Source organism: Neofelis nebulosa, chromosome X (genome assembly GCF_028018385.1).
Source record: "Neofelis nebulosa isolate mNeoNeb1 chromosome X, mNeoNeb1.pri, whole genome shotgun sequence".
In the NCBI taxonomy this organism is placed as follows: Eukaryota; Metazoa; Chordata; class Mammalia; order Carnivora; family Felidae; genus Neofelis; species Neofelis nebulosa.
In genome coordinates, this window is record NC_080800.1 from 114,441,314 (window position 1) to 114,468,557 (window position 27,244).

General features: G+C 45.5%; 1 protein-coding gene across 3 annotated transcripts in view; it reads right to left on the reverse strand.

The window, feature by feature from the left end:
- FGF13 (fibroblast growth factor 13) overlaps positions 1-27,244 on the reverse strand; it is a 449,869-nt gene that overhangs the window by 81,789 nt on the left and 340,836 nt on the right. Inside the window, exon 1 of one of the 3 annotated variants that reach the window (XM_058713520.1) lies at positions 17,228-17,270. The exons of the other annotated variants lie outside the window; for them this stretch is intronic. Coding sequence (XP_058569503.1) covers positions 17,228-17,255 — 28 coding nt within the window. The 5' untranslated portion in view covers positions 17,256-17,270. Of the gene's footprint in view, positions 1-17,227; positions 17,271-27,244 lie in introns of those variants that run through there. 3 annotated transcript variants of the gene reach the window in all.

Here is a 27,244-nt window from a genome sequence, read left to right on the forward strand (position 1 = left end):
GGTTGGAAAGCAAGGAAGAGGGCATCGGCCTGAAGAGAGAAGAGTCAGACACTAGAGAAGGCCAGCAGGGTTTCAAGCCCAAGGTCTCATTAGGCTGCCTCCAGGAGCTTTTGAACCACTGGGTGGTGATTGGCAGGAGTTTTGTTGGCATTAAAAAAAAAAAAAGCAGCAACTATTTTGACTTCACAAAGCAAGTGGCCTAGTATCGATCGGAATACTCTCCCATCAAATGTCAGCACCGAAAATTAAAACCAAACTTGAATTGCTGCAATTATTTTGCCTGGACTGGAAACCTACATCAAGCAACAGACAGAGGCAAGGTGAAATGAGCTGAGACCACAAAGAAAATTGGTCCGTGAAGGTTCAGGGGCCTGGGTTTGTTTTTCAGAGCCACATATATACATAAAAAATATTAATTAGATCAAGAGGTGACTCGGTTTCCGAGGTAAGCGAATTCCATTTTGATCGCATCATGTTTTATAGACATCCACCTGCTCCTAGACTTTTTGATGAGAGTTTAAATAATAATGTGGCTTTACTGGGGAGCCTGTGCCTCAACCAGAATCACAGATACCATTTTCCTAAGTGTTTTACTGAAATTGAAAATGATAATGCCTGTGAAGCCTCTCCACTGCTGACATTTCCAAGACTCTTTCCCAGCACAAACAAAATTAGAAAATGGAAAATATAACCTTTCTCGCCCTGTATTTTCTTCACAAGATATAAAATTGAAAGATAGTCTCTATTGCAGAATCATGACCAACTAGCAGGAATAATAACCATGGTGAGAGAGTGAGAATAATAACAACCAACATGGTTTGAGCATTTACTCTGGGCCCGGCGCTGTTTTAAACACTTTACATATATTAACTCATCCAATTCTTACGACAAACCTATGAGATAGGGACTATTATTATCCCCAGGTTATACAGGAGGACAATGAGGTATACTGAGGTTAATAGTTTGCCTAAGGTCACACAGCTAATGAGTGGTGGAACTGGGACACTAATCTAGAGAATTCTGCTATGCACAAACATGCAAACAATCCCAAATTTATAGTTGTTTCGTCAAATACATGGATTATATATTTTGTGGATCATTTCTGGTCTTCTATACTCATGGTTGCTTTTTTGCTGTTTAGATCATTGCCAATTAGCATTCCAGCGATAGAGGCTCGGGGAAAGTAAAGATACTACTAAACTTAGAGAAAGTTCCATGAATTTCTTCAAGAAGGGAATACTTCTTAGTTCTCCCCCACTCCCCGATGCTCATTGCAATGATTTCTATCATACTTTGCAACTTTCAAATCATTTCTCCACGAGTAGATAGCTAGGTCTGGTGTTGCCATAGAGATTTTGATCAATGCCATGAGCTGGGGACTAGTTCGCACATTCTGTCCATTAGCAAGGGTACTTGCTAATCCCTCCCATCCACTACCATGACTAATCTCATGTGTTGGCGATGTATGGGATTCATGAAGGCTGGGAACTGATCCTTTCAGGTTATTTAACACTTCAGTTCTGTTCAGTAACAGCTTAATTAAACCTTGAGGGGGGGAAGAAAAGGTCAACAGAAAAATAAAATTATATCTTTTGGGAAATTAGCTAATGAGCAAGGGAAGTTAGAATGCACTGCTGGGAGGAAGAGGAAAGAATAGGATGATACAAAGCAACACAAATGGAACGGTTCGTTCCGGGTATTCAGGAGTTGAGCACTCCAACCAACTATCATTTATGAAGAGGCTTCTCTGCACCTGGAAGGGTGCCAGGTACTTTCGGAGGTGTTATTTCATCTTGTTTTCACAATAATCCTAGGAGGCCAGGAGAAGAGAGGGTGAGTCACAGGCTCAAATTGAGACACATCAAGGGATACTGTCCCAACAAAGCTGGACCTCCCAAGTGTGTCTGACTCTTTCCACACCACTGGAGTGGGGCCGTAGCTGGACCTTACTTCCCATCCAATATCTTGATTGTCTAGAAGACAGAAACAGGGCTGATAAAGACAAGCTGCAAGGAAACGGATTAAGGCTCAGTTTGACGAAGCCATTGCTAACAATAGGGGCTGTCCAGAAATGGATAGGATGGATTATCTTGGGAGATAATCAGTGCCCTGTGATCAGAAGTGTTCATATAGGGGCTGTGGGGTTCACAACGACCTGGTAAACGCTTATTGGACGTTACAGAAGAGATTCTCGGATAAAGCGAATGATTTGAATCATTATGGACCCCTCGGTCAAAGACTCAACACAAAGACCATCAGAGAAACATGTTGCTCATTAAAAGCTGAGTGTGTGAAACATGCTTAGAAAAAGAAACTACGCCCTTGGCTCAGTCTAAGTGTCTGACTCTTGATTTCGGCTTAGGTCATGATCTCATGGTTCATGAGATCAAGTCCCACATTGGGCTCTGCACTGACAGCATGGAGCCTACTTGGGATTTTCTCTCTCCCTCTTTCTCTGCCCCTCCCCCACTCCCACTCTCTCTTTTCTCTCAAAGTAAATAAATAAACTTCAAAAAAGAGAAAGCACCCCCTTGATAGAGTCTCAGCGGTGGCTCAAACGAGGAAAGTTGGCAAAGAGCACGAGGAAAGTTGGCAAAGAGCACTTACAGGGTTCTAGGGGCTGGGGTTGGTCATAATGTTTTTTTTAAATGTTCATTTATTTTGAGAGAGAGAGAGAGAGAGAGAGAGAGAGAGAGAGAGAGAGAGAGAACGTGTGTGCATGAGCAGGGGAGGGAGAGAGAAAGAGAGAGACAGAGAGAATCCTAAGCAGGCTCCATGCTGCCAGCGCAGAGCAGACCCCAATGCGGGGCTCAATCCCATGCACCATGAGATCATGACCTGAGCCCAAACCAAGAGTCGGACCCTCAACCCATCAAGCGTTTTAAGGCAGCACTTGGTAAGTACGGTCCTTCCAAATTCAGACCAGAATTTGTAAACTAGGTGAGTTGCTAGAACGGTCAGTGGTCTCGTCTTTGGGACACATGAGCTACGCAGAGCTACTGTCAAAACAGTCCGAGCTAAAAACTAAGGCACCACGAGACTGTCACAGACCAGAGGAGAGTAAGATATGATATCCTGGATGGGACCCTGGAAGGTAACAAGAGCATTAGTGGAAAAACGGGTGAAATCCGAATAAAGTCCAGGGTTGGACAGTAATAAGATGTTGACATGACAGAAAACTGGATGAAGGATATAGGAGAACTCCCTGTACTGCCTTTGCAGCTTTTCTGTAAACCCAAACTCATTCCAAAAGCGGTAAGGTTTATTAAAACATAGCGTGAGTTCCGTTCGTCTTGCCCATCACGTCTTGCTTTGGTTTCTCGCACTCGTGAGTAATGGCTCAATATGTTTTGTAACCTTGTGGTGTGGTTTGCTTCTCCCCTGGATCTGGAAATCGACTCAGAGGCCTTCTGGTCAGAAAAGAGTTTTCCATTTAACCTAAACTATGGGATAGTAAGTAATGGAATCTGACGTGGTTGGAAAAGATGTGTCGAAAATAAGACCTGTTTTCTGCTCACTCTTTGGTCCCGATTTTATAATTTCCTGACTTCAGGGGATGGTCCTGACACTGTCGTGTCCACCTTCTGTCACTGCTAACAGCAAAGCAACAGGTGAAGACTAGCGAAGCCCGCGATCTGGTCATTCACCAGGAGATACGGCTCTTTGAATCCAACAACCAGCGCACAAGACGTTGACACAGGTCAAGGTGAGCTCCTTTATGTGGGTCTTCCTTGTTCTTACCTAAGCTGTACTGTGAGATTTCTCAGCTTTAAGACTGCCAGCACCAGACCTTACGAATTTCAAGTCTTTACTTCTTCAGAGGAGCCAGCTTGGATGGCGTTTGTGACTGCAGCAGAGGAAATGCCATTTAGGGCAAAGAATATTGATAATATAATGGCTTCTTCCCTAACTAGGGATATTTGGCAAACATTTCCACTGATATTTACTTTTACACGCCCAGGAAGCTTGAAGCTCCTTTTCTCCTCCCTGCAAAACTATTGATATTATTAGTAATGGACAGAGCATGACTTTGCGTTTGCAAAAGCAAAGACTGGGCATTGTATTAAGGTAACTTTTGTTATGGGTTTGCACATAGTAATTAGAACCAGTATTTGGGCGCGCCTGGGTGGCTCAGTCGGCTGAACGTCTGACTTCGGCTCAGGTCACGATCTCACAGGTCCGTGAGTTCGGGCCCCACATCCTGGCTCTGTGCTGACAGCCCAGAGCCTGGAGCCTGCTTTGGATTCTGTGCCTTCCTCTCTCTCTCTGCCCCTCCCCTGCTTGTGCTCTCTCTCTTTCTCTCTCAAAAATAAATAAACTTAATAAAACAGTATTTAGTTGTGTCCAAGGTAAATGGTCATTTCCACTTTTCAAACTATAGGCCTGAGGGGTCCCTGGCTGGCTCAGTCAGTGGAGCACACAGCTATTGATCTCGGGGCCATGAGTTCGAGCCCCACATTGGGGATTGAGTTCACTGAAACACACACACACACACACACACACACACACACACACACACACGAGTCTGGGCTTAATGGGCTGACGGCAATAAGAATCCTAGGTTTGAGTCTTGGTTCTCCTACTAACTAATCTTGGGACTTTAGGAAAACTCTATCTATACTTTGGGCTTCTATTTCCTCATTTATAAAATACGAGACCTACACACACCAAACCCCTTTGAATTTAACTCATCCATAACTAACGAGAAAACGATGGTCACAGGAGTTTATCACGCAGCCATAGAATCATTTGTCCACTGCATTCAGCTATTCTGTCAAACTGAAAGAGTCAGAAGGCCCAGGAAGCCAGCAGTCCGCGCGGCGGAGTGGGTAACAGCATGGGCCCTGCAACTGGAAAACTTGATTCCATAGCATGTGAGATGTGTGACCTTAGAATGCCAAGTAACCTCTCTGTTCCTTAGTTTCCTCAACCGTAAGATGAAAATAACCATGGTACCTCTCTCCTACGGTAATAGTGAGAACTAAATGAGTTAATGTTTATAAAGAGTTTAGCATGTACTTGGCGTACGTACACACACAATAAACTATACTGGTCCACACGAGAGGCGGGATTTGGACCCACGCAGTCTGGTTCCAGAGTCCCTGCTTTTCACACTATGCTCATTCTGCTGCCATAATAATAACTCGTGTTTGCTAAGGGCCTACCAAGCGCCAGACGATCAACAAACCTTAGCTCTAATTCTTACGACAACCCTGCAAGGAAAGTATTCTGCTTACCTCAAGCTTTACAAACGTGCACGGTGACGTTCGGAAAGACTAAGGACTTTGTCCAACCTCACAGGGCAAGGGAGGGCTAACGTCTGTCTCCACGATCTGTGTTCTGTCCACTCTACTGTGCTACCTCTTCACAAGAATGAGATCCACGCTTTGTTTTGTTTTTTAACTTGGGAGGCTTTCTTGCGGGAGGGGAAGGCAAATTTTATTCAGTGTCAAATGTGTGGAGCAGTTGGATAATTCCCACACCAATGCTCTCTCTGGGAAAGATGTATAGCCCTCTCGTTAATGAGGGACAGGAAGCAATAGCCTTCAGTGAGGCCCCCTGCCGCTGGTGCAGGTCCCACAGGCACTGGAGAGATCTGCAGATTCCTCCAACGAGGAGATTTTTCTCTTAGGTAAAGGGAAAGAGTTACTGAAGCACATAAAGAAAGCTTTCATATGAAATTCAAATCTGCGCAACCTTCCTGAGAATGAATCCTAAGTGAACAAAATAACATTCTGACTAGAGCCCATAATCACATCGCTTTTTACATGATGAAACACAATGAGACGCATGGAAGAAATAACCGTGGGGCAAATTCGCCCTATTTAGTTCTATGGGAGAACAATTCTTCTTGGTTACCCTATAAATACATAGGCTATCAGGGAGGCCAATACGTTTTTTTTTTTTTTTTGGGGGGGGGTGATCTACTATGAAAATGTACCTAGTGAGATGTGAAATGAAGCCAATGACGAATATCTCCTTGTCTTTAGATGCTTGGAAGTACAGCCCACAAAGAATGCTCCAGAAGGCATTACAGTGAACAGCAAAGAATTGGGAAAATAGGCAAGTTCTGTGATTCTTAAGCTTTTGCCATTGGATATTACTTGCATATAACTCCTCATTTTAATTTTGTATAAAAAAAGTCTCTCAAGTTCAACAAGGTCATACCACCACACAGGAAATGAAGACAGATGGGAAAATGTATATTTTAACTATAAACAGTAACTTTTACTCACCCAGTATTTTAATATTATATTATCCTTTCCAAAGCTGCATGTAGCAAAAACTGAAGAAAAATGTGTGAATTCATACTCTGTTGAGGAACCTTATATTCAGTAAAATACGAACACATTTATATGAAATACAAGCCTTTTATGAACAATAATCCATCATGTGATGGCTTATTGCTTACACTTCTCTCTAGGGTGACACAAGTTTTGCAGCTTTCCTGTTTTGGTGCTCTGGGTTATAACTCCAGGTTCTTCAGAATTTCAGAGAGGAGTCAATCTCTCATCTCGCATTTAAATGTGGGTAGACAGAGACCGTGTTTTTCTCTTCTCCCATTCCCAAATACTCCATCCCTCGAGCCATAGCCCCTTGACTCTTCAAAGACGTTTCACTGAAAATTTACCATGAAAAAACTCTCACCTCCTAATTAGAGACTGTTGAAGCAGGCCACATGTGTCCTTATGGCTTAGCGAAGCATGCACGGAATTTTGGAGTATTGCGTGCACGATGGATATTTTACTACTCTGGTGAGCTCTATCACTTCTACAATCAAAGACAGGATGGTAAAGCAAAGCTCAGAAAGCATGAATTAGAGCTCCTTTCCCGCTCTGGGCTGTGCGATGAGTAGGAGTGGTCACCTGCCATTGGAGGTGGGCAGGGAGGCTGCGGGGCACAGTGCGGGGAGGGCACGGATCATAACTGAGAGGAACCCCACGTGCCGAATGTGCTGAGAACACCAGCTAGCACCCAGTGGCCCTCTACTGCTGTGATGGGCAACAGATTAAGGACAGAACACCCCCTCCCTCCAGGGTTCCAGGAGGTTCCACACCCATACAAGGATGGGGTTAAGGAAGGAGAACAGAGACAAATGATCCCCTCAGATTGAAAGCCCCGTGAAAGGGAAAGGCATGATCCTGCTCTTAAAGTGAAGCCTGTCGTGGATTAAACATAACTAAAGCAACAACGAAGCAGAGCTCCAGATCAGTCTAATAATAGATTGACCCCCAAACAAAGTACTCATGGCCTCATAGAAGAAAAGGTATTCCCATTTTGGGATATTAATATAATTTACCTCAGTTTCTGTTCTTTTATACGGTGTGACTCTTATTCAAACAGGAGTTCTATAAACAAACAAAAGACTTAAAAAAAAGGACAAAAAGAGAAAACATTCCTCGGAGATAAAGAGTCAACAGAACCAATTCCAGCGATGGCCTAGGTGAGGGAATTATCAAATGGAGACTCTAAAATGATTCTGATAAATATTTTCAAAGCTCTAGCGGAAAAGGTGAATACCACGCACGCGTGGACAAAGAACTTCGGCACCAAGATGGAAAACTACGAACGGAGAAAACTGGAAAAGCTAGGAAGGAAATGTGGAATACCAAAGACGATGCATTTGTTTGGACAGATTATCAGTCAGCTGGATAGAGCCCAGAATGGAATTTGTGACTTGCATACGCATGAATAGAAAGTATCTAAAAAGAAACAGAATGAAATAAAAGAGTCAAAAAACAAAACAAAACCAAAACTAGAACAGAGTGGTATCTGTGAGACAACAGCAAAGCATCTGATCTATGAGTAATCAGAGTCCCCAGAGGAGAAAAAAGAGAGAAATGAGCAGAAGAAGCGCGTGAAAGCAATACTTAACGCAATACTACACTGTATGTTAACTAAGTTGAATTGAACGAAATTAAGAAAATAGTACGTGTGCGTTTATGTAGACATCACTTTGAAGACTACTGACTGTTCATAGTAAAATTGATAATAAAGTCACAAGGGGGTTTCATAGCACGTACAGAAAAAAAACATGAGAAAACGATGCTAAAGGTTGTGAATGGGATAGTTGGAAGAATAATGCTGCAAATTTCTTACCTTGTTTGCGAAGTAATAGAATATATATTCCAAAGAGCAAAGATAATGATGCATATGGTAATCTTGGGAGAGTGCTAAAAACAATACAAGCAATGTAACACGAAAAAAATATTCGATTCCCCCCAAAAATGCTAGAAAAGAGGGACAGGGGCATGCCGAGAATATTGCACAAATAGAAACCAAGTGCCAAAATAGAAGATTTAAATGCAAACATATCAAGAATTGTGATTTAAACACAAATGGTGTAAAAACTCTAAATGAAAGGTGGAATCTGGGGACTTGGAAGGCAAGTCTCACTTATATACATACCAGAAACACACTTTAAAGAGAAAGACACAAAGAAGATGGGAAGTAGACAGACATATCGCAAATGCTGAGGCTAAGAAAGATGGTGTAATATAAAAAATATGACCCAATTTATAAAAAAATATGAGTTCCTCTATGTTTACACTTCCTAATAAAAGGAGAGGGGGGTAAATGCCCAGTCACGGTAGTGGGTTTCAATACCCACCTCTAAGGCATTGACAGGATATGCAGACAAAAATTCAGACTATAGACTTGAACAACATTGTCCATCAATTTGACCTGATATAAATTTACAGAACGCTACACTAACCAAATAGCAGAAAACACATTCTCCTCAAGGGTACCTGGAATGTTCACCAAGTAGGCTCTAGGCTCAGCCATGATATAAGTTTAAATACATTTCTAAGGATCAAAGTCAAAAAGAGTATGTTATCTGACTGCAAAAATATCCGGTATGAAATCAACATCAAGAATATAAATAGACCATCTCCCCAAATTTGGAAATCAAATATCACACATTTTAAAAAGTCATGGGTGGGGTGCCTGGGTGGCTCAGTCAGTTGAGCGTATGACTTTGCCTTAGGTTATGATCTCACAGTGCTTGAGATCGAGCCCCGTGTCGGGCTCTGTGCTAACAGGGCGGAATCTGCTTCGGATCCTCTGTCTCCCTCTCCCTCTCCCTGCCCCTCCCCCCCTCAAAAATAAATAAACATTAAAAAATGTTAACTAAGCCATGGGTAAAAGAAAAATCCAAAAGGAAGTTAGAAAATACTTTGAATTGAATGACAAAGTATGATACATAAAAAAATGAAAGCAATGCAAAGCTATCTTATAGGGAAATGTATAGCTTTAAATGCCTTTACTCAAAGGGGCGCCTGGGTGGCGCAGTTGGTTGGGCGTCCGACTTCAGCCAGGTCACGATCTCGCGGTCCGTGAGTTCGAGCCCCGCGTCAGGCTCTGGGCTGATGGCTCGGAGCCTGGAGCCTGTTTCCGATTCTGTGTCTCCCTCTCTCTCTGCCCCTCCCCCGTTCATGCTCTGTCTCTCTCTGTCCCAAAAATAAATTAAAAAAAAAAAAAATGCCTTTACTCAAAAAAGAAGAAAGTTACAAAATAAATGTCTTCTATTTCTGCCTTACGAAACTAGAAAGTGACGAACTCACCAAATGCCAAATAAGTAGGAGGAACGATGTAATAAAGTGAAAAAGGGAATCAACGGCAGACAACACGTACAGATAATCAGCAAAGCCAAAAGTTGATGCTTTGAAAAAAATTAATGAAATTTGAAACCACTAGCAATACAGATCATCAAAAAGAGAGAAAACTAGAAACTTAATATAGGAAGTGGAACCGAGGACATTACTAGAGATGCTACAGACATTAAGAGGACAGTGAGACGCTGTTGTGACCAACTCAGTAAGACAGAGAACCCAGCGCAAATAGGCCAAATGCTTGAGCAGACACAATAAAGGTCTACAAATCGCCGCAAAGCACCTGAAAAACTACTCAGCATCATTAGTCATCAGGCAGATGCAAATTAAGACCAAAACGTACTATCATCACATAACACAGCAAGAATACGGGACTTGTTTAGCAGTAGGCTTAAAAAAATGAAACTTACATCAGTCTTGCGACCCAACAATTTCACTACCAGCTGCTTGTCCAAAAGAAATGAAAACATACAGCCACAGAAGTATTTGTAAAAATTGTTTATAGATTTACTCAGTGTAGCCAAAAGCTGGAAACAATTCGGGTGTGTCAATGACTGGTAAACAAGTGGAGTGACTTACGGATATAGATCCATGGGTGAATTTCAAAAACATTGCTCTGAGTGAAAGAAGCCAGACACACACACACAAACATAATTATACTATAACGTTTCCATTTATGTGAAGTTCCAACAGAGGGAAAATGAACCGATGAGGATAGAAATAAGCTCAGCGGCTGCTTCTGGCAACAGAGGGGTGTTGACTAGGAACGGGCATATAGAGAACTTTCTGGGGTGATGAAAATAATTCTATATCTTAAATATAGATTACGTGAGTGTATGCATTTTTCCAAACTCATCAAACTGTCTACTAACTGTATGTAAATTATACCTAAATAGCAGAAAGCTTTGAAAGTAATATACTGGTAAGGGAAGGACTGGGAGCACAGTCATTAGTGGAGAAGAATACTTCTAGGAGGATTTCTCTGAGTGACATATGTGTGGTTTTCCTGTTCCAGAATCTCATGCAGTACTTGCTAAAATGTAGATTCTCGGGTTCCAACCAAATTAGCTAGGGATATCCAATTTTAACCAGTTTCACAGAGGAAACTGATGGTACACACTAAAGTTTGGGAACAGCTGGGTTATAGAATGTTCAGTCCAGAAAGCAGAATTTTACCATATAGAACGAGTGTAGTTAGACAACACTTTAGCTAATGCTTGAAATGTGATTTTGGATATTTTCACAAGTTATGAGTCAGCTTTCATATGTCTATAAAATCAGATTATTTTATTTTATTGAGAAGAGTTGACATCATTTTTAGTTGGATGCTTGAAACTTTAAATTTTTTTAATGTCTTATTTATTCCTGAGAGAGAGAGAGAGAGAGAGAGAGAGAGAGAGAGAGAGCAGGAGCAGGTGAGCAGCAGAGTGAGAGAGGAACACAGAATCCGAAGCAGGCTCCAGGCTCCGAGCTGTCAGCACAGAGCCCGACGCGGGGCTTGAACTCACAGACTGCGAGATCATGACCTGAGCCGAAGTCAGACGCTTAACCCACTGAGCCACCCAGGCGCCCTGGGTGCTTGAAACTTTAAAGCATCTGACACGAACTATAACTTTAACTGAATTCTAAATTTTCCTGTTATTTAGATGAATGTCAATATGCATTCACGTAAAAATGTTTAAGGCAAGTGAGTTATGTTGTATCAAAACAATAATTTTCCTTCTATTAAGCATCAAACATTCAGAGTTTTGCTATCAGAACATAAAGACACCCGCTTGGGATTGAGAGTAACCAAAGACTACCAACCTCTTCCACGGGAATTTTATTTTCACTTACTTATTTTTTTTTTTTTTTTAATTTTAAAGACAGAAAGAAAGCACGAGCTGGGAGAGGGGCAGAGAGAGAATCCCAAGCAGGCTCCACGTTCAGCACTGAGCTCAACGTGGGACTCGATTCCATCAAGACCTGAGCTGAAATCAAGAGTCGGATGCTCAAGTGACTGAGCCACCCAGGTGCCCGGGAATTTTAAACATATAAAGATAGTGCAATCAGAACAGTAATAATCGGCCAATCAGCAAACTAATATTTGCTCAAAATCGATTCTATGTGGGATCGTATGGCATTTATAGGGACCTGTTTTAAAGACTGGCTCCAATGTTCATTAACTGGGGAACTCTGTCTCATTGTTTAACCTGTCTGGGCCTCAGCTCTCGGTTCCCTCAGTAGTAAAGTGACAAAGTACTCACCTGCTTTGCAGAGTTGTAAGCATTAGAGTTATACCCGTATGGTATTTAAGCTGGAGACTAGCCCCTAGTCGATGCTTAGCAAATGGCAGTTGATTTTACTCAGTCACGCAGTCTAACAATTAGGGTGATTGTTTAAGCCTCTTTTTCTCAATGAGGAGGAACAAAGAACCTGTTGACCAAGAACAAGGGTCAGGTGGATCACATCTTTAGAGAACGAAATATTATGGGGAGGAAATATTCTGAAAGAAATTGTATGGGCTCACCTTTCCTTGTTTTTGGAGTATCAAGGTCTCTAGGACAGGATTGTGATGTGGTTTAGGGCATTCTCATTGCATATTTGTTGAATGAATGAAAGGGGGCAAAAGGAAATCTTCATAGTTTGTACGCACTCCAGTCTACCTCAGTCGTAGTGAACTTGACTAGTTTTGTTCTCCGTCTTGGCATGCTACCATAGCGGTGGTTAACTAGGAAGTCAAGGAAGTCCCAGCACCCAAGCAATAGGGTTTTTTTTTCTCCCCCCACATAAATAACACTTTTAGTTACTGCTGTTATTAGCCCTGTGATCTTGATTAGGGAGATAAAAAGAAGTGTTGACCATGAGCCTTGCCCCGCTAGGAATTTATAATCCAGTGGGGAAAATGAGCACAAAGTTTAATAAAATACGGAGTTTCGAATGAGTGTCACGATTGGTTTAGCCACCAGGTACTATGAGAGTTGTAGAGGTGGAAAACATCTTATTTGGTTGGCGGAGGGGACAGGAAAAGCATCTCAGGGGACACACACATTTAAGTCTCGAGTTAAATGACATCTAATGAACATGAAATGATAGCTGAGATATGCTTACAGAATAAAGTCTACCACCCCTTGTCCCCAGCTGGTTGGTATTCAGAGTGAAGCCAGTACAGGTTTTGATATAGGGAAGGAGCACGATGAACAGGGCATCTGGAGACCTTACCATACCCCATTACATAAGCGGGTATTAGAGCTGGAAAAATACCTTCTTAATCAACAATGCAGCTAGGCCTAAGCAGGACGATGAATGTTAGAAAGAAGGATGGAGTGTTTTGGCAGTCTGGAGCCCTAGTATATGCCTAAATAACACCCATCGTGTCATGCAAGGAAAAGATCGTGGATTGTAATTCTTAGTCCTTAAACACAGAATAAAGGAGCATCTGGGTGGTTCAGTCAGGTGAGCATCTGACTCTTGATTTCGGCTCAGGCCATGATCTCACGGTCATGAGATTGAGACCCCCCAGCGGACTCAGCACTGGGTGAGGAGCCTGATTAGGACTCTCTCTCTCACCCTGCCCCTCCCCTGCTCGCTCTCTCTCTCTCTCTCTCTCTCTCAGAAAACAAAATAAAATAAAAACAGTAAAGGATGGAGTATGTTGTGGACGAGTCATTATTTGGACATTGCACGTACATGTTGAACTAGACATAGAGAATCGGCAATAAAGTAAGAGTTTTGGGTCCAGGAGGCACGTGTACGCCCTCTTTAAATGTGTAAATAATCACGCCTGTTATTTACAACTCCTTTTGAGTAAGGCTTTTAAAAAAAACTCTATTTTAGAAGGCAATGGTGTCATATCAGATAATATGTGCTAAATCATAAAAGAAACACTAATGAGTTATTCAGAAACTTACAAAACAAAGGAGACTTAAATGTAACCATTTTCACATTCTTACCAACAAGCATTGTTCTATTAAAACATACTTTAGGGGCGCCTGGGTGGCTCGGTCGGTTAAGCCTCTGGCTCTTGGCTTCGGCTCAGGTCATGATCTCACAGTTCGTGGGTTCGAGCCTCACGTCGGGCTCTGCACTGGCAGTGTGGAACCTGCTTGGGATTCTCTCTCTCTCTCCCTGTCCTTGTGCCCCTCTCCCCCTCTCAAAATAAATAAACTTAAAAAAACATACTTTAGCAAGCCCTGGCCAAAGAACACCTTCTGAATAGAATGTAGATATCATGTTTTCATTCTGGTATAAAAAATTCAGGCTTTCAAATGGATAAAGAGTAATCCTTTAAATATATCTACTATTAGAGAAGTCTTCCCTTTACGAAAACATTCACAAAAAGTTCCTTTCCTTACAACGCGCCTCATGCAGATCTCAAATGGGACTTGATTTACATACAAATTTCCGGAAACGAATTGAATCGTATAAAGCAAGATATGCTTGTCCTGTTGATTGAGATACGCTTTCACTTTCAGGCCATGGCCAGTGGCACTGCTGGAGATAAAATGAAAGTTATGCTATATTCATCTTCCACCCATGGAACTGGATGGAACTGGCATCCCAAGGGGACCTTAACAGCCGTTTCCTACCCAAGAGGTACTGGTTTCCTGTGGATACTCTCCTTTGTTCCCAGGAGCTGAGCTGCTAGGATGAACCGGTGGTCCCACCACCAGAGACCTCTTCGCTTGCAGTAGCATTCTCAGTTCCAGAACCTCCTGTTTCTAAAGCAAATGGCACAAGGCAAATACAGACTTCCGCTGTACATTCTAAAGACGCAACGTGAAGACCGTCTTTCCGGTCAGTTTTATAAGATCAGCTTAGATCGTTTCATCGTTTGCCCAGAGCAAATGTGCTGAACTGTTTTTGAGTGTTCTACGCAACCGTTGTGGATATATTCATGCACCCAACAGCAACTGAATACCTACTAAGCACCAGGCCTGGGGGCGGGCCATCAGAACTGCTTACTGTGAGAAGGCAGCCTGAGAGACTGCCCCAGGTGATAGGGGGCCGCAGTGTTTGCAGTGAGTGATCTAAGGGAGGGCTGTGAGTACACAGCTGCATCTCCTGAAATACCGACTGAGCAACTACTGATAAGAAAACCATGAATAAACAGATCGTTTCCTAAGCGCCTACCAGTAAGAACCCATTAACATGTACATTGCTTCCCCTAGTTCTCAGAGAGACGGAGATCTGTCTTCCTCTGGTCTAAGTTTTGGAAACTTAGGATAGGATGTGTGGACTGGTAGGCAGGTGTAGGCACAGCCACTGGAGAGAAGGCCTAGAATGAGCCAGAAACTGAAAAGCACACGAAGGGACCCGGAGAAACGGAAGGAGGAGTCACGGGCAAGCGGGAGGCGGTACAACCAGGATACAGACGCAGAGAGAAAGAAATGGCTGAGCTAACACAGGGTGGCTCACACACAGGACTCAGAGGGTAGGGTAAAGAAATTCGGATTCCTCGACCGCAGTAAGCACGATGACGGGGGCCTGCGGGCTGTGAAGGGTCACACGGAGCACGGTTCCTGCCTCTTCTTAACTCCCCGGAGGCCCAAATGAGAGGCACCAGACTTAACTGGAGAATGGGGGGCTCGGGGGGGAATGTTCTTGCCCCGAGAGCTGTTGAAAGGAGTTCTTCAACGGGCCTGGGACCCCGTCTCGCCTGTGGAGGAGGGGGGGGACGTGTGTCCTATCTAAAGGCAAAGGGCTAGACGACCTGACCTTTCTCGGGCCCAGAGCTCATCCCGTATCACACCCGGCCCTTTTCGTATTCCTCCCAAAGAGACACCGAAGCATTCCCAGCCACTGACCATCTGCGCTGCAGTCTGCATTCATTTCTGCAAGGGGGCTCCGTGTGCCACGGACGTACCTCTATTTAAAACAGACACATCTATTTATAACGTTTCCCCAGTCCATCTAGAAGTCTTTTGTAAGCATAAAGTTGGCTCGCGCTTCTATCTCACCAGACAGCTTAGATGGCCATCTGATTGCTTCCGATGAATACATGGGATACAACGGCAACGCAGTAATTGGTGAAAATGACTGGTGCCACAGAGCTGACGGAGCAAATATTTTATAAGCAGAGCGATGGCTTTAAATGTTTCTGCCACATGTACCATATCCCGAGATAAGGGACACAGAGTCTGTAATCTCAGCGGTTAAGGATGGTTATACGTGTCTCCCATCTGACGGGAGGAAAATTTGGTGGGTTTATTAGAGGCATGAATTGTGAGAATAATAAAAAAAAAATGAAATTCTGGACCGAACTCACAAATTCTATGAGTTTTATCACTGATATGGCCCCTGACGCCCTAACCGTTCAAACGAGCTGGTTTGTTTTTTTTTTTTCTCCTTTTCATGGGGAAATCAATTGAAAACAAGCAAATAAACAATGCCCAGGCAACACGACAGATCAATCTGAACCTTCATTTGGGGACGCTCCGGGATCACCCCAAGTAGTTCAGGAGCTGCGGCAAAGTACTCAGAAGGGAAAGTCTATGAATCCCAGTTAATTCCATGCAGAACGAACCATAGAAATGATCCCTGAAGGTATGTATAGTCTTTAATTCCATGAACAAACACAAGCCACCCAGCAGTTTCAGGACAGGTGGAAGGATTCCGAAGAAACAAAACTTGCAAAGAGCAGCCACTCATCTGAATGAGACGTTCTAGCAAAATTAAACGTTCAGAGGGGTCAGCATTCTCTGGGATCCGCTGGAGTTCAATGATAAAGAAAGCGCAGAGGGTTTCAATGAAAGCGATTGCTTGATGAGGCTACTTCGCTCAGAGGATATGAAACCTGGCAGAAAGTTTCCCCAGGAAAAGAGGTCATTTTCCGTTTCGTTGCGTGCTAACATTTCTCATCAAACAGTATCCAGTGGACTGATTCCCACCATCCCAAAGAATCCCTGTCTTGCTATTTGCAGAGGCTCGAGGCTGGCCGCTCCAGCAACCTTCTGTCATCTTGTTTTTCTCCGTGAGCCCGAGGCTCTTGGGCGTTGGTTCTATTACCTATCTGCCGCAGCCATGGAGGGACAGATAGTCCCCTGGTTTCGCTCAGACATTATGAAGTGCCTATCTTCTGTGATTTCCCTGCAGATACACCTAATACAATTCTCCGAATTAAAGTGATTGTGTCCACCTTTCTTTTGCTCTATGTTGCCTTCTCTTTCTTTCCTTTCCTTCAGCTAAAAGCAAAGTGCATTTAAAGCTGACTCTATTTATTGTTTTTTTCTTCCTGTAGAAATTCAAATTAATGTTTTGTGCTGTCTGCAGACCAAATGCAAATCTGGAGGGAGGAAATCTCTCTCGAATCCGCTAGTGTCACAGTTTTCTAAATATAAATAGGACTTTACACAGACAGATATACACATTCACTCTTGTATAACAATATCTAACATTTCTCTTAGGAAAAAAAAAAAAACAACAGACAAAGGAAGCATTTTTCAAAGAGTCTGCTCAACATCCAAACATCATGGGGTATGGGGGAAAGTCAACAGCCCTTGTCCCATCCGGAAAGGAAAGATCTCAACAGAAAGAGACCCGGCATGATTTTGTTAATTTCTATCAAGACGTTAATGTCCAGGATAAGCTTTCAAATCTACGCCCTTCAAAAACATTGCTTAAATAAATCTTACCTGAATACGACTTCCTTAACAAAGCCATGCTTCTTTGTAAGCTGGTCCTACCCAGACAGTTGCTGTCTACATTTGGAGCAGACACAGAGAAAGGAGATCGGAGAAAGTTTAAGGCATATCTAAAGTATTCTCCAAGGTACTGGCCAGAAACATCAAGCCCATATTCGCGGTATAGAGAGATCATTAATGGGCATTAGTGACAGACCATTATGACTCTCACAGATCATTAATGATTCATCATGTAGCAGTATTCTTCTGGCAATAATCAGACCATTGCTTGGACGCAGATATAAGCTTCGCCCATACTATTTGCTTAAACTTATTATTTCCAAGCATAAATTTTTATTTTGCCTTCTAGAATTACGAAAAATGGTCTGTAACAGGATCCCTCTGCACATTAGAGGAACTTCTGAAGCTGGCTGTCTTCTTTGGTAGACGCTTCTCCCACTGTCAGGAATCGTGTAGTCTGAAAGGCTCCCCAATAGCTTTTGGGATATAGAAAATGTGTCTTTTATTTTGAAATTGAATTATTGATGAATAGAAAATGCTACAAGCAAAACAGACATTTAAAAGAATTACAGTTACCCAATCCTCTGTAACAATTACTTGTAAAATGCTGAAATTCTACCTGACTTTTGAGTTTCTTGCCAAAAAATACATTTTCATATCGGAGTCCTTTGTTAAAAATTCAGAGACTCTACCATGAAAGCCTGTGACAAGGCTTTCAGCTAGTTACAACAAAAAGCAAGAAACACAGACCATTTTAGCATCTAGCCATACATGTTACTGAAGCACTCAACAACAGTGTTAATATAGGAATGAAAATTTTAAGGAAAGGCGAAACCCCACACCAAATTGCCATTCTTTTTATTTTTGCCTTATGGAAGATCCACTATTTTGGTTAAAAATGGAAATGAAAATGGAAATTTAGTTATTCCGGGAGCAAATGAGTCTTTCCTATTGAACACATTGGATTCTCCTTCTGTGTGGCTCTGGGAAAACTTCCCTTGAGTCAGAGAGAAAGGAAATCTGTTTCGGGGTCTGAATATCGTCACTATCAATGAATATTGAAGAGTTACTGACACCCACAAGGAGCTATATTTATTGAGCCCCATCACCCATACTCAGCGCTATAGGGAAAGGGAGATTATGTGTCTCCAAAAGCATTCCATAAACTTACATAATTTTTTCCCCTTCAGCTTCTCTGCATAATCAGAGTTGCCTTGTGCTTCTCTGCCTCTACTTTTCCATCCAACACGAGGAGTGTAACAGACAACAGCTGCAAGCGTAAGCCCTTCCCAAAGGGATCCAGCCTCAAGCGAAATTGGCTTAGCTGTAAGGACGGGATTTCAGCAGTAGGCAGGGGATGGAGAAAATCTGTTCTGCCCTGAAATCAAACACCCTCCCCCATTCCCTCCAGACGCCCACAGCCCAGGGGCCAGCACATCAGGGGCCCCCCGGAACCCAAATGCGCCGAAGAGTGGTTTGTCAGAGAGAGACCCTGCGCTTGGTTTTTATGCTTTCCTGTCCCCGTTTTTAAATTCTCAAAGATTTTTCAACACGGGGCAAAACTTTTGAACATATTCATTTTGCACCGGGCCCTGCAAATTATGCAGCCAGTCCCATCCCTTAAGAAGGCATTCGTTAACTAATCAGCTCAACTTAGAGGGGCCGACGATCAGCTTCCAAGGGTGACCACAGGGTCTTCCCCGCTGCCCTTGGACTAGGAAGCCGAGCTAGTCCTCAAGCCACTAGGCAGACAGTGGCATATGCTCAGATCCCTGTTTGCAAACCAAAATGGCTAATGGAAGAATTTAGGCTTCAGGGAGCTCCTTACGCAGGAGAGATGCCAATTTCCTTCAAACAAAAATAGAAAACCCTAATATGGAGGCAGCGTCTCTTGGCCAATATAAGAGCTCTTAAAAAAAAAAAAAAGAGTATTTCCCAAGGGGCAAAATGAAGTCATCCCAAGATGAGTGGTCTCAGGTCTAATCAAGAGACTGTCTTTTAGCTGTGCCGTCGCCTCTCATGGCCTGCAGGAGGCCTCACTGGGCAGCGCGGAAGGGGGTCCCCTGGGATGACAGCAACTCAATCGTCTGATGTCTAGACTGCGCAGAAATAAACAAAGTAAGGGCCAACACAGAGCCAAATTGCAAGGCAGGTGAAATTTATGTCTGCTATCCCGTGTCTCAAGCTAATTCTCGGCCGCTCAGGGCCCTCCTGTTCCTCTCCAGTTGCTGTACCTACCCTGCAGGAGTAACCCTCCGGTCGCTCGGCAGCCCCCTGGGGGCCCCTACCTTCTCTCGCATTCCGTCTCTACCCTACCTGTTCTCTTAGTCCTCCCTGTGCCTGACCTCGGTCGTAGCGCTCGCCCGTTCTACTTGGCCTCCTGGGGTGACATTTTTCCATGTCTTTACGGCTTCTTTATCGACACCTGATTCTAAACCCCAGGATAAAGGGCGTCGCGGGAGAGTGGCGTATTGACACACGCATATTCGCAGCTTGCAGGGTGCAGCTTGGCACGGGTGGCCTTCACTTCCTTTACAGTCGTTTTAATCCAGATGCAATCAATGCTGGGGGTCAGCGCTCAGTGCCGGGTCGCTCACCCTCTTCTAACAGATACCGTCAGCGACTAACTCCCTCCACCCATCAGCCAAGCGCACCCCGCCGGAGTCACCATCCATCATCTGCCCCCACGGGCAGAACGTGACCCACCGGAAACTGACACACCCAGTTACCTCGCCGGGCGAGTGGCCTTTCATCCCGGCCCAGGAAGCTAGGGATCTCCAAGCTCTCACTGCATTGTGGTCAAGTGGCCGGAGGAAGCTTCCTGCCGTCCTGAAGGCCCCCAATCAATGCTCTGCCCTCCTCTTAAGGCCCAGACACATCAAACGCAATAATGCCCGGTATTTAATCATTTCCCATTAAAATGCAAAGCCCTGTCTCCCGGTCCCCTTGACACTTTTAATTGTTTTCAAACGTCTGGAGAAGCCGAGGTAAACAGATTTGTAGTGCATTGTTCACTTGCTCGGCTACCACAGCCTCTTGGCTAATTAATAAGGGCATTGGGCTGCAACTGGGCGTCTTGGCTGCACCGATCCCTCCTCCTGGTGGGAAGAAGTTACGGGAAGGAAGAGCTTATGAGAGGAAAGGCAGATGTTTTTTATTAAGAAGTACCAACGAATGGGACTTTTGTCTGCACAGAAAGCAACACTCAGATGCTGGGAGCAGCTTTATTCATCATTGCCCAAACCGGGAAGCAACCAAAATGTCCCGCGTAGGTGAATGGATGAGTGAACTGTGGTCCATCCAGTCAATGGAATAGTGTCCAACGATAAAAAGAAACGAGTGACTGAGCCAGGAAAAGACACGGAGGCCCTTTCAATGCGTATTACTAGAGCAAAGAGGCCAATCTGAGAAGCTGTATACGTGTGATTCCAACTGTAATGACATTCTGGAAAAGGCAACAACAGCCAAAAAAAATGGAGACGGTGAATCCTAATGTGAACTACAGACTGTGGGTGATAATGACGTAATGATGCAGGTTCATCAACGGTAACAAATGTATTACTCTGGAGGGGGTGTGGATAACGGGGGAGGCTGTGTGTGTGCGCGTGTGAAGGGAGCAGGGGCATATGGGACATCTCTGTACCTTCCCCTCAATTTTTCTGTGAATCTAAAACTGCTCTACAAAGAAAAATAAGGGGGCGCCTGGGTGGCTCAATCATTTAAGCGTCCGACTGCGGCTCAGGTCATGATCTCACGGTTCTGGAGTTCGAGCCCCGCGTCGGGCTCTGTGCTGAGCGCTCGGAGCCTGGAGCCCGCTCCCGATTCTGTGTCTCCCTCGCTCTCTGCCCCTCCCCTGCTCACCCTCTGTCTGTCTCTCTCTCTCTCAAAAAAAAAGTACCGGGTACCTAATATGTTCCAGGAGCACATGTTTTCTCCTTGAATTCTCACGACAATGCTGTCAAGTTTTCTTTGTTATGCTTTTTGTTTTTGTGGATGAGGAAACTCAAGCTAAGGGGGGGGGGGTCCCTGCCCAAGGTCACATGGCTGGTAACTGGCTGGAATACTGCCGAGGGTTTCAAAAGCTTACTTGGTGGTCAGACTGGGTACCCTTTATGGTCTCTCCCAATAGATGGTTTCCCCGGAAGGAAAGGCAATGCTGTATGGGCAGCCCCCAGCCCAGTCGGAAGACAGGAGCCACTTGACTGCTGTCCGCTACCAAGGGCCACACCCCCCTCTCATTTTCTCAGAGAGTAGCAGGGGCCGAGACGCAGCCGGGGAGATCCATGGTGCCCCCGACTCCAAGGATCACAGGAGTCCGCTTCAGGAACAGCCCCCTGGCTGTTTTCCCCCATGGCTCAAATCCTATCAGCGCCACCGTGGCTCTCCTGCACAAGAGGCACAGGCGACACCTTGGCCACGCCCGGGAACGCGGCCTCATTGAGTATTTTAACGGATGGCCACAACTGTGCGAGAAGATCGGTGGACGGACTCCGGTGAGAAGCATGGCTTCCCTGGGCTATTACAAGAATGAAATGAGAAATTCACACAAAGTGCTTATTAGGGCAGGGCCCGGGACAGTGTGGGTAGTCCGTGGAAATGAGTGCTCTTCTCTTCCCCTTAGTCCCTTCTGGCCCATCTGCTTGCCTCCCCTGTAATCTCGTTGTTATCCTTCCCGACGTTTCTGGCGGCATTTTTATGGAAACTGATCAATACGCAAGCAATCCACGAACCCCGAGTCCTTACAATGTACCTTTTGTCTAATGAACGTTTGCCCACATGCAGAAGATACAGACACACATATACAGAGCTCAGAGTCTAGAAGGACTTGAATACAGTTCATAAGAGCTATGATGTTGAAAACAAGATTTGATTTGCCTAAGTCACTGGTTACGCGAACTACTATACTTCCCAAATATTGACCGTGCTGTGTGTTCTGCCGGGATGGGCTCCAATCAAAGCTGAACTAGTACCCACGTGTCTGTGTGCTCTTAGTAACAAGAGCCGACTGATATCCCACCTCTGATACTTGGACGGGTCTTCTGTGACAGTCTACTCAGTGTCAGGGTTAAGAGCAGCATGGCACATTTTATTCCGCTCGATTCTGCTTCTGACAGCATCGTAAATAACACCTACACCTGTCAAAAAACAGATTTCAGATATACAACAAATCACACACCTTTCAACTTGATGCCTGGATCTTTAAAGGTGCTAGAAGTGTGCGCGCACGCGTTTGGATGCACGCGCACACACGCGCATCTTATTAGCAGAAAGACTTGTTCTAGGCAGGCATGATTTTCAAGCATGATGGGAGAGTTATTCACTTCTTGCGAAACTGTACGCAATGCAGGGAAAATAAAAAAGTTACTTGGTTTCTGCAGTTTCTCTCTGAGGGAAGAAGAAATTAATGGAGAATGGTTTCTCTTTGTGTTCGGAGCACCCCCTGGTGGAGAACTAGCATATTTCAGTCGCATATTAATCCTCCCACCCGCAGTGCTTTTTATTTTCCTCTCAAGAGCTTTATGGAGGGAGAAATGAAATATTTTGATTTTTCTGGATTCATAGCTCATGACCACAGGAACAGAGAATCCAATTACAGTCACTTTTGTTCACTTCTTCTGAAGATCCTCTTGGCCGATTGAAAAATTAATGTCAAGTACTTGCCTGTTTTAGGGAAACTGCCTTTTCACTCATTCAGCAAACATTTCCTGGGTGCCTATGATGTGCTAGCTCTTTTCTGGGTGCTTGTGACACAGGAATAAATAAGCCTGGGTCCCTGCTGGGGAGGAGCTTGTCCAAAGTTGAGAGGTAACCGTGAAAAGCCATCTCCGAAAGTGCAAGGCTGAGAGGCCGAACCGGGCCTGGTAAGACTCAGAGGTGAATGGAAACCAGACAGGCTTCATTTTTTTGAGAGAGAGCGGGAAGAGAGGGAGAGAGAGAGAGAGAGAGAGAGAGAGAGAGAATCCCAAGCAGGCTCTCTGTGCCATCAGCGCAGAGACGGATGAAGAGCTGGATCCCACGGATGGTGGGATCGTGACCTGAGCCGAAACCAAGAGTCGCCCGCCCAACCGACTGAGCCGCCCAGGCGCCCCGGGGCAAGTGGGTTTTATACCAGCCGGGATAAGACTGCTTTCAGACAGGTGACTTGGCTGCTGCGTGAAGGGCGGGAGGGGAAGGGGTAAGCCTGCAGACACCGAGCTCTGTCAAGGGTTGTATTTTACTGCGTGGGTGGAAACGGGACTTGTCGGTTCCCCCTGAAGACCCCACTGAAGCCTAGATCATTCTCTCCTTAAAAAAAAAACCTGCTTCGGCTGACTCTAAAACGATCGAGTTTGGGGCTGGGGAGAGGGGCAGGCAGTGATTTTTCAGGCAGTCATCTGAGCTGCTCTTGTGGCCCACACCGTGCGCGTGGGCTCCACTGGTCTGTGGGCTCACCAGGAAGCAACGTACTTGAACCCTGGCTCTACTCCTTTGGGAGTACAATGGCTCTACTCCATTGTAAGCTCTGCCTCCTTGGGCCTGTTGCCTTGACTCTCTGAGCCTTGGTTTCCTCCTCTGTGAAACGGATACAATAATTGTATCTATCTTTAGGGTGGTTATAAGAACTCAATCAGGGAATGCAGAAGGCACTCGCTGCAACGCCCACCACGCAGTCAGCAGTTGATGAGGGCTGGTTCATTTCATCTTTCTCTTCCGTCTTCGGCGAGGCCAGGCAAACAGGTCTGTGGGATGGCAGGCATCGAAGTCCCATAGGAGGACCTCTCCAGGGTACTCTACCTGGCGCTGGAAGGCAGGCCTGTATTTGCAAGGTGGCCTCAGCAGTTTGTTTCCTTCCTAACCGGAACAGCGTGTAAGGTCCACAGAGGGGAGTTGAGAACAAGCCAGGTTCTCATGGTCCAGAGGGCCTGGGCTTCGTAGCTGCCAATTCTCACTGGAAAGCTCGGAGCCTGGAAACAAGGCTGGCAGCAGGATCCTGTGGGATTTCTAAGTTAGCCAAGAACGAGACCGGCGAACAGGAAAAGGCCCGGCCAAGATGGGAGGCCAAGTGGGTTTGGCATTACCGAGAACGGACGGGTAGACTGCTACAGAGAGGGAGACGGCAAGGCTAGGCGTGGACGAATTCCTTGAGTCAAGGCGCGCCTAACACAATGGCTTTTTACAGGATCGTCCCATACTTAGCAGTCGGAACAGTGAGTCCTGCGAGCGCTAATCCGACCAAGGTCCTCTGACTGAAAAGATCCCGTGACCAGTCGGTTTAGGAAAGGCCGTTCACCACACTGGCTCTCGGAGACTCCTATTATACATTCGGCTTGCTGAAGGTTCTAGTAAAGCCTGCGGTAAAGAAACCCATGAACTGTGAGAAACTTCGGGTTACACATACTAATTTGCCCCCAGAAACCTTTATTTCTTACAACTACTACTGATAGTCCTGAATACTCAGTGAACAAGACGTAGAGTGCACGCCCAGCTAATGTCTCCTGGGCACCAGAGTCTTTAGCCAGGGTTGACAGACAGAATCACTTAGGCCCCTGCTAGTGGCCTCCCAAGGGCCCAAATTCCAGGCTGGCATTGTATTCTCAACCCATGTATCAGGTGGTGACAGGGATGGGGTGAGCAACTCCATCGCTTCTGGTATTTTCTGGTTTCCAACTGGGGCTCCCTCAGGGAGGTTTTGAATGCCCGGTACCTAGAAAATGGTCACACTACAGCCCTCGAAGAAGGCATTCCACTTGACCTAGACAGAATGGAGCTTCTGGGCCTACCGCAGCGATTCTAGACGGATCTAGAAGGATGGAAAGGGAAAGAATTCAAGTATCATTTCGGCAGCCCAAGGGTTCCCTGGGATTTCCACTTGTCCCTGCACTGCTCCAGCAGCATGAGCTTCCTCCTCGGACACGTGAGGTGATGGAACCCAGGTAGCTGGGTCATAGGTTGGGGTTACAAGTACCCTGGTACTTTTGCTGCAAGACAATTTAAATCCCGGGCTTCGTTGAACTGCACACGTTTTTGTTAACCGTGGGACGCATACCTGTTATGGACTGAATTGTGAGTCCCCTCAAATTCCTGGCCCCCAATTTGGAGATAGGGCCTGTAGGGAGGTAATGAAAGTTCAATGAGATCACGAGGGTGGGGCCATAATCTGATAGGACTCCTGTGCTCGTAAGAAGATGAAGAGAGGCTAGAGCTCTCTCTCTCTCTCTCTCTCTCTCTCTCTCTCTCTCTCTCTCTCTCCCCCTCTCTCACCCCCATCCCCAGCCTACACAGAAGAAAGCTCTGTGAGGGCACTGTGGGAAGGTAGCCATCTCGAAGCCAGGAAGAGAGGCTTTACCAGAAACCACTCATTACAGCACCTGCACCTTAGACTGCTAGCGTCTAGAACTGTGAGGAAACACATTTCTGGGGTCGAAGCGACCCAGTTTCTGATATTTTGTTATTGCAGCCCTAGCACTATTTCTCGTAAAGCGTATATAACGTTGCCCTTTCTTTTCCAAACAACCCCGCCGAGAGGACAAAACAGCAGTCCAAACTTGTACAAGTAGATCACGCTTGGTCAAGCTGACACAACCCGGAGCGGTTTAAAAACAGAAATGCAATTTTAATGAAACAGAAACGAGGCAAAATCGCAGTCTCCAAATGAGAAGTGAAACCAGCGAACACTTAGCGAGTGCCTAATCTGTACCTGGCTCGGCGGTTGGCTGTAAGGGGCTGGGCTGGGGCTGAATAAAATCTGGTCCCTTCCTTCAAGGAATTCAGTGTTTCGTGGCAGAGAGAGATGAGCAAGCGCATTTAAAAAGCAAAGGAGAAGTTCTGTGGCACAGAGGTGGGGCGTCTAACGCACCTGTTTGGGTTTGGCAAGTGGGGGTCTCGGAAGGCATCCCAGGGGACGTGATAATAAGCTGAGGCTTGAAGGAGAGCAGGAGACAATCCGATGAAGAGAGTAACTGCTCCAGAAATGGGCAGGACCCAGAGGAATCATACAAAGCCTCTGCCCTAAAGGAGCTCTTAGCGCCCAGGAGACAGACCGACGTGCGCCACCACCTTACGAGGCACGAGGCATCATGAAATATGAAAGCACGGGGTGGGGCACCTACCAAACCCAGCTTCCGGGGTGGCCAGGGGAACCTTTCTCAGGGCAGGCGGTGGTGGGATCTGGGTTTTGAAGGCCAGTGCTCATCGGTCAAGTCAGTTGGGAGCAGGTAAGAACACGCGTCGGGCTAAGAGAATGCTGAGCCGAGGCACCAAGTACAAAGACGTACAGGCTTGAGTAGGTCTGACCCAGGGAAGAAACGCAGGCAGTTTGGAATGTTCGGAGCACAGGTTTCCGGGAATGGCACGGGCCACGCAGCTGTGAGGTTGCTAGGGGCCGGATCACGGGGCGCCTCATGGCCCACATGATGGGGAAAGCCATGGGACACAGTCCTGTATGCCGAAGGGAAACGTGCAAGGGTTTTAAGCAAGGGAGAGACCCGATGTGATCGGCATTTCCGACAGATCTCAGTGGCTGCAGCGTGAAGACCAGTGGCTCCAAGTGCAAGACGAGAGGCAGGGCGACCTTTGAAGAGGATGGCAGTTGTCCAGAGGGCACCTTGGTAGCCTAAATTAAGGCAACAACACCGTGAAGAGGGGAAAAGGCAACAGCCTTCAGAGCCACGGTGGTCGCAGCATCGGTAGAATCTGGTTGTAGACTGGAGCCGGAAGGTGAGGAAGAGGAAGGAAGCCGGCTGTCAAGGACTACTCTAGGGTTTTCTGGACAGTTGGGGTGTTGTCCTTCATCAAGACCGGGCCTCTTGGAGTTCGTTTTCCCAATTTTCTGTTTTTACAGGTGAGGAGACTAACCTTGCCCAACATCACTCAAAAGCGATGGTAACTGCAGTCATGGGGGCTGGCAGGGGGAGGGGGGGCGGGCAGGTGAGATGAGACGTCCCAGGGGGGATTCGCAGAGTGAGAGGAGGTGTAGCAGTAATGGCAAAGGAGACCTCACTAGCCCTGACCTCCGAGAAGCCACACGCA